General features: G+C 47.9%; 1 protein-coding gene across 1 annotated transcript in view; it reads left to right on the top strand.

Moving 5' to 3' along the window:
• The window catches only part of Treml4 (triggering receptor expressed on myeloid cells like 4), a 5,986-nt gene extending 1,262 nt beyond the window's left edge, over positions 1 to 4,724 (top strand). The window contains exons 3-6 of the mRNA XM_005359772.1: positions 269 to 319; positions 1,392 to 1,449; positions 3,421 to 3,553; positions 4,584 to 4,724. Coding sequence (XP_005359829.1) covers positions 269 to 319; positions 1,392 to 1,449; positions 3,421 to 3,553; positions 4,584 to 4,724 — 383 coding nt within the window. The remainder of the gene's footprint in view (positions 1 to 268; positions 320 to 1,391; positions 1,450 to 3,420; positions 3,554 to 4,583) is intronic.
• The last annotated feature ends 3,347 nt before the right edge of the window (positions 4,725 to 8,071 follow it).

Genomic DNA, 8,071 nt, shown 5'->3' with positions numbered 1-8,071 from the left:
AGTGACTGTGAACACCCAGTGTAGGTACTGGGAACCAAACTCAGGTCTCTGCAGGAACAATCTGTGTTATCAATGGCTAAGCCATCTCTCCAGCCCTTGATTCTCTTTCTCACACAGGCAACCCATGCAGACCCTAAGGTGCAGATCACTGCTGGCCCAGGGGACCCCCAAGGACCTGCTCTGAGCTCCCCTATATCCTGTCACTCTTTGGGGTCGGACTGGATTCACCCTTCAGGACCCCACACAGTCATTTCTTTTTCTTTTACAGCGGTGCCCACTCTTCCTCCACGGACCAGCGCTGGGCTCCGAACAAGGATAGGTAGGTTTATGAGGAGGAAAGATAGATGGCCAGGAACACGGGGAGCCTGAGACTCAGTTGGGCCTTCCCCTTGGGTGGATCCCCTAGGGACTGGCAATGAGGAAGCTCCATTCAGGGCTTTGGATACAGAGAGATGAAGTGTGCTGCCTGGTCCAGCGCTGCCCACTTCCCACTGGGAGGCCAGATTTGATGTATTCATAAAGATCCCAGGTCTAATCTGAGCGGGTTTAAAAACCAAACCAAGCCACAGCATACAACATCACTAAACTACTAGGGGGATATGAATGCAAACCACAGTGAGATCATCTCCCTCTAGTAAGAATTACTCTTCCCCAAAAGACAAGAGGTAACAGACACAGGGAAGGCGTGGAGAAAGGGAACCCTGTGGTTAGTGGGAATGTAAATTAGTACAATCATGAAGACAGCCTGGAAGTATTGCGTCCTGCCAGCCTCTGGTCCCAGATCTTGGGTAGTGGAGGTGGGTGGATCTCAAGTCCACTATTTTGAGCTATGCGGTAAGTTCGAGGTCAGCCTGGGCTACATGGAAATTTGACGTTAAAAAAATTCTACCTGTGCGTGGTGGCATGCCCTTTAATCCCAAGCACTGAAGAGGCAGAGGCAGGTGGATCTCAGTGAGTTTGAGGCCAGCCTGTTCTATACAGGGAATTCCAGGCAAGTCAAAGCTACATAGTGAGAGAGACCTTGTCTCAAAAACTATATAACAACATCAACAAAATGCTGATTTAAATAGACATTGGAAATTGATGGGTGAACACCAGAGGCTGAAAGAAGAGCCATGAATGAGTGATAGGTGGCTGGGCTAAAGAGTTTTGATTTGGAGTGGGGGGGTTGAGGTTAGTGGAGGCCAACATTTAGCATTGATGCCCTTATATACGTATAAAATTTTAAGTATAAGCTGAAGATTTTAGATGCTGCGGTATCCCTGGCCTGAGAGGCTTTGAGATGGGGTTCCATCTAAAACCCTTCTCTACTTCCTCTCACGGTTCTTGGGACCCAGTCTCAATCTCGGTCCTGGTCATCTGAGCAACCACCATCTGTGTGTCCTTCTCAGTTCTCACGGCTTCTCCGGAGGAAACCACTGGCTCTTTCACCCATGGCTGTCAGCACAGGTGAGTCCGGTGTCTTCACAGGGAGGGTCCTGGAAGGATGCCTAGGGAGCTCACGCAGTCCAGGAACCAGGGACCGCAGGATCATTCTAAGGATGGCTGGACATCAAGATCTGCAGAGGACCTTCTTGTCCAGACGCGGAGGTGGAGAAAGAAGGACGGGGGTTGGGCTGCAGGTCCCAAGCATTGAAGGAGCCATAGAAAAGACAGAGATCCAAATGAACTGGAATCCCTGTAAGGAAGAATGGAAAGGCAGACATAGCTGAAGAAAGAATAGATATATACATTTTACAGATTTGTAGGAAAAGGAAAGGTCTCGGGTTACAGACTCATATAGGGCTAGGGAGATGGCTCCATGATTAAAGAAAGTATCTGCTGTGTGAGCATAAGTACCCGGGTTTGGGTCCCGGGCATCCACATAAAAAACAAAATAAATAAATGAAAGGCAGATAACTATCTGGGCAAGGAGGAGATTTTTTGCTTGTTTTTTATTTTTTATTTTTTCCAGAAAACTTTAAATTCACACATCATGGGGGAATTAAACAAAGTGCATTAAGGAGGGCAGATTCTTTTTTTTTAAGATTTTATTTATTTATGATGTATACAGTGCCCTGTCTACGCACCAGATCTCGTTATAGATGGTTGTGAGCCACCATGGAGCTTCTGGGAATTGAATTCAGGGCCTATTGAAGATTAACCAGTGCTCTTAACCTGTGAGCCATCTCTCCAGCTGCTCGGAGGGGGATCTATTCAACAAACAACTCTATGGGAATCTTTCGCAAGCAGACAGCAGACTGAGAAAAATTAACTTTAAGAAGCTGAAAACTGGCCGGGCGGTGGTGGTGCACGCCTTTAATCCCAGCACTCGGGAGGCAGAGGCAGGCGGATCTCTGTGAGTTCGAGACCAGCCTGGTCTACAAGAGCTAGTGCCAGGACAGGCTCCAAAACCACAGAGAAACCCTGTCTCGAAAAACCAAAAAAAAAAAAAAAGAAGCTGAAAACAAACACAGCCGTGCAATTTATGGTACGCAAAGAAAAGATGGCAACCCCAGTGGGAAATGGCAGACAACAAAAAAGATAATTAGTGGGAGAGAAAAATTTGAAAGGTATACATACATACATGTTCACACCTGCCAATGAGTTAAAATTACCAAGGGTCACATCACACCTTGACAATGACCAAAGCAGCGGGGCACCCAGAAGTACTTCCAGCCAGGGCTAGGACAGGATCCTGAACCCTGAGCACAGTTGGTGGTGGCACAGACCCCTCCCACCTGTGAGAAGTCGGAGCCTCCTTGGTTTCAGAACCTCCTAAAGATCAGCCAAAGTTTCACAACCCCAAAGATGAGCTCCAGAGGCTGCCCAGTTCTGGACCAGGGTCACTAAGGAGTAGACAAGGTGACAACCCAGGTCCCCTTCATAAGTGGCTCTCTGTGCCCTCCTCTCCAGCCTGCTAAGTGCTGGTCACCTCCTCTCTGCAGACCTATCTGTCTCTGTGACTGCTGCAGCCCCTGCTTCTGGGCCAGCTTGATGGTTTTCCAGTTGAGCCAATGAGGAGGTTCCTTCCCCCCAGCTGTTCAGATCCCCAGCCTGTTTTGTTACCCATCCAATAAAAATATTTTTTATTATGTATACATATTCTGCATGCATGTATGCTTTCAGGCCAGAAGAGGACACCAGATCTCATTTTTAGATGGTTGTAGGCCACCATGTGGTTGCTGGGAATTGAACTCTGGCCTTCTGGAAGAGCAGCCAGTACTCTTATCCTCTGAACCATCTCTCCAGCCCCCCAACTGGGTTTCTTATAAGTGGGTTTCTTCTCAGGCTCAGAGACTCCATGGCTCTCTTTCCCACTCAAGTCCACTGTCCCTCCAGAGCTCAGTCTGGGTCCTTATGCACATAAACTCCAGCTGGGGGCACTCAGAAGCAGATGGTGTCTCAACACAGGCTCCTTTTTCTGCTCCCTGCCTCCAGAAACCAGAGTTCTCCTTCCTCTGCTGGTGGGGTGTCCCCAAGGCTTCTGGTCTTCGTGCTGTGTGGACTCCTCCTGCTCAAGGGCCTGATGCTGTCAGTTCTCTGCGTGGTCCTTTCCTGGAGGAGCTGCCAGGTGAGTGGCTGACTTGAGGTGAGGGTGCTCTGTAGGATCCAGTGAGGACCACTGTAGGTTCAGTTTCCAGTGAGTGTGTATTAAGTACACAGCAAACCAAAGTAAAAGGTGAAATACAAGTTAGTAGTAGGGAGACCAAACCATTGCCAATGCTGGCATTTACAACATCCCCCAAACTGAGGGAGCCCACGGAGGCAGCAGCTGGAATTTCCAAGAGTTCCCAGAAGAGCAGTGTCTGAACGAACCCTCAGGTGAGGCTTCCAAAAACAAACAAATAGAAGACAGATACCATCAAATGTGGGGCTCACAACACCCCACAAAATCCAGCTGGGGAAGTTGAGGCAGCCAGCTTTCTCTCCTCCATCACCTTCCCATGGCTTCTCTGCCCCTGCACTTCCATCTAATAATGTTAACTTCTGCAGATGTTACCTTTGGCTGTCCCCGGGAGCAGGACGTGTTCACTCCTGGCTTGCTTTAGCTATTCCCTTCCCTCCCTGCTACAAGGTTAACAGGGCCAGGCCACTGGTACCCAAACAAGAAGCCTTGGAGGACACTTTGAAACAAACTTGCTTCATTCTGAATCAGACAGGATAGAGTCTCATGTCCATAGGCAGCTCCTCGGGGAGCTCAAACACCACACATGCACATGTACCCCACACACACATACACATGCACACACACCACACACACACACACACACGTATATATATATATACATGCGCGCACACATGCACACACACATACATACATACATACATACATACATAACCAGTGTAGTGTATGTCACAGGTCGTAGATCTGGGGCCACGACTGTCCCAGGGTGTATACCTGGGCAGATGGATGGAATGTTAGTTCTTTCACTCTGCCTATCCCTCAGACAATATCCTCTCAGGAAAAGAGAGGCCCGGCCCTGGTGGGAAGGCTAGGGAGGGAGGAGGAAAGGAGAAGCTGAGACATATAGCAGTCCTGGGCCAGAAGGCAGAATAGAAGGGCTTTGCTTTGTAAATTTCCCCTCCCCTTTCTTCCTCAGGGGCGTGAGTATGCGGCAGAGACAGGGACAATGGAGATTACGGACTATGCCAGCCTTCCTGACATCTCGGAGTCCTTGGGCGCACGTAGCCACATCTCAGGGTATGAGAAGAATGCTTATTCTCTTAACGCTGCGCAGTGACCAGAGCTGCCCAACCGCTGCGTACTACAGCCCTACTGAAGCCATCAGGCAAGCACAGGGAGACAACTGCAGGTCCCCACCTAAAATCACCAGCGAAGACTGTCACTTTAGTATCCAGCACCTGAAGATTCACACCCCCCCAGCACACATCTCCCCCAAGATGACCCAAGTTAATCTGCACTGGGTGTCAGACCCTCAGTGTCCTAACACCTTTCTCCCAAAGATCTCCCCAGAATCCTACACTGGTCTTTCTCTCCCGAGAGAACTCTCTCGGTCTCTCTCCTTGACATCACATGTCCCATGGGCTCTGTTTCCGGAGTGAGCAGCTCACCAGCCCTGTGTGTGTCCACTTGTGCTTACGTTCGGACTCTTAGATTGCCTCTGAGCAGAACACAGTAATGCCATTTCCCCTGGACTGCCTCTCCTCTTGCTCTAGATTCCTTTAAAATTAGAGAAAAATGACTTAAATGATACAATGGGGAATCAAGAAAGGCTGTGATCTGCAGACTACAAATAGAGGAAGCCAAGAAGTTAAAGGAAAAAAGTGGTTTTTAACAGAACCAAAAACTCTCCCAGAGGGCTCATCCAGCGCACATAGGCGCTGACCACCAGGGGGCAGTGTGTGTTGGTTTCTAGAGTGAGGCAATTTCATCTTCACATAGAAAGCCTGGTTGTACAAACTCATGGGAGGTGTGGGTAGATAGAGAAACCCTTTAGGGAACAAAAACAATGTCACATCCATAAACCAAGAAGAAGCCAGAGTGATGTTCGGCGCAGGTGATGCCCAGTACAGCCTGGACACCGGACATTGAGCACGGACATCCACTGTTGGCAGCAACCACAAGGCCCCCACGAAGACTGCACATTTTATTCTCTCTCTCTCTTTTTGATGTGTGGTAAAATAAAATGCAGAAATTTCTTCACAGATATTTCAGCTGATACCACACGGCTGCTATTTATCTGGGTACACACTTTCACTGTGTTTATCCTTCTTAGCCTCGTTCTTTATTTCCACTCCATGTCTTCAAACTGAGGCCATTACTCTCATGTGTTTGATATGTAATCCTGAACTTGTCTGAAATCTTACAAAAAGAGGCATTTTTGTGTGACTGTATTTCTTTTTGAGTTGTGTGTGTGTAGGTGCACACGTGTGTACACATGCACACATGAGTACTTTGCTTATAGAGATCAGAAAAGGGTATCAGATCCCCGGCAGCTGGAGTCACAGGCAGTTGTGAGATGCTGGGAGTGAGTACTGGGAACTGGACTGCAGTCCTCTGTAAGAACAGTGTGTTCTCTTGACCTATGGTGACCACTCCAGCAAACTCTCCTTCAGGATTTATACCCAGAGGAGTTCGTAGGATTTCAGAATATAAACTGCTGATGCCCCGTCTTTGTTTCCTGATCCACTACTGGACAACTAGAGATTACACTTCCTGTTCATCTACAGGAAGCAGGCAGCACCATTTGTGGATTGGTCTTCAGGAAGAAAATGAAGGGATGTTGGGAGCAGGAAGGTCCTTGTGCCCACAGGTCACCAGGGAAAACAGAAATGGTAAGCATGCAGGACTGTTTTTCCAAAGAAGGGTGTATAACCTGCTTTTCCATCCAGAAGGCCCGGAATTGGATGTGATTGACAGCCTGGTGATCTGCGTTATCTGTAGGGACAGGCTGTCTCAAACTCCCACAGCTAGGACCACAGGTGGCTAATGGCCCAAATGCCCTCTATGTTATCAGCACGTCTGAGGACTCTCCAGATCCTCCCCTAGGTGCTTAAGCTAGCACAGTAGCTGATCCTAGAACCCATGTTCCTGAAAGAAATGTCATGTATCCTGAGTCTGCTCTCGATATTCTTCTGCACAGGGGATTGTATAATACCAGGAAATTTTTTTCCAGGTTGTACTGGGTTTAAATATGCTGACAGTGGTATCAACCCCCCAAAATTTGATCATACACAGCTAAATCAGGTTGAACCAAGTTTTCTTTCTTTCTTGTTCACGGGCCACTTTACTGCCAACAGAGACACGTGAGAGGCCCCAACAGTAGGAGGGACCTCAGGGGGTTTCTGCTAAATGGTCGTGTTGTCAAACTGCCTTCATGTTTATGTGTATAGATTTGTGCTGCTCTTAACCATGGTCAGGGTCAACTTTTTGCTGTGGACAGTAGTTAATGCTGAGATTCATAACTGGTCAAAGGGCTGAGAACAAGAGAGGAAGTGACTGCTGAGCCCTAATGGAAAATCTCTATTACTCCTTTATCCTAAGCCTCAGAAAGCATCATGGGAGAGGGAGCAGCAAAAAAGGTAAGAGATGGGGCTGGGGAAGAGTGCTGTGGATGCTGCCATCAGGACAGGACAAGGCAGTTGCACAGAGCCCATGGCAGCAATGCTTACCTTCACAATATCCAACTAGTCAACGTTCTGGCATGGGGAGGGGAGGGGACTCACAAGGCTCCGCCCCTTACTGAGAAGCCATTTTCAGTTGCTGGCTGCTTGGGGAGAGAGAATCAGCTATGCACACAGGGGCCAGACTAATTGGACTCAGTGGCTCATAATAAAAAATAGAAGAGGATACTTGTCAGGGTCACCATGCGAAGAGACCCACAGGGAGAATTGGATCTCATGGAAAATGGCTGGGCCATTGGCAAAGCCAACCTGAGTGAGCATTGGAGAGGCAAAGCCCCGAAGACTACATGCCCTGAGGACTTCATGTTGTTACTGAACATAGCTCTGCTGCCTTCGTGGTCACTACATCCCTAGCATTCTATGGGCTGTACGAAAACTCCCAAGGTTTCTAGCCCTTCAGTGGCCACTGGTACTGGTACTTACAATAATAGTGATTGACTTTCTAAAATCTTTTTTATTTTCTTTTTTTCTTTCTTTCTTCATTTATTTATTAAAGAGTTCTGTCTCTTCCCCGCCACCGCCTCCCATTTCCCTCCCCCTCCCCCAATTAGGTCCCCCTCTCTCTAAGCATTGCTGCTGGGACAGATTAATGATTCAATCACCACCAGGTCCCTTACAAAGAATTTAGACATGTAGAATTGTTAGTAAGGTTATTAAGGAGTTTTTGTTAATGGCTTTGAAATAGAAAGTCTTCGGGAACAATATCATGTTTATAAAGGCATACTTTTTAATAGTTGAGCGAGGGACTCTTTGGGGTTAGGGGACAGCAACAATGGCCGCCTGGCTAGTACAGACTGATATACCTCTCTTGCTAGACCGGGTTGGTAATCAAAGGCGATGATTAATTCCTTGTACCTATTTCTGCCCTTGCTTCCTGTTATGATTTAGTGAAAATCTGCTGAGGAGTGAGTATGCACTCTGTGGACTTGAATAGAAGTGCCTG

The sequence above is a fragment of the Microtus ochrogaster genome, linkage group LG2 (assembly GCF_000317375.1).
Source record: "Microtus ochrogaster isolate Prairie Vole_2 linkage group LG2, MicOch1.0, whole genome shotgun sequence".
NCBI classification, from domain to species: domain Eukaryota; kingdom Metazoa; phylum Chordata; class Mammalia; order Rodentia; family Cricetidae; genus Microtus; species Microtus ochrogaster.
Note: the sequence above shows the minus strand (reverse complement) of the source record. Positions and strands in the feature narration are given on the sequence as shown.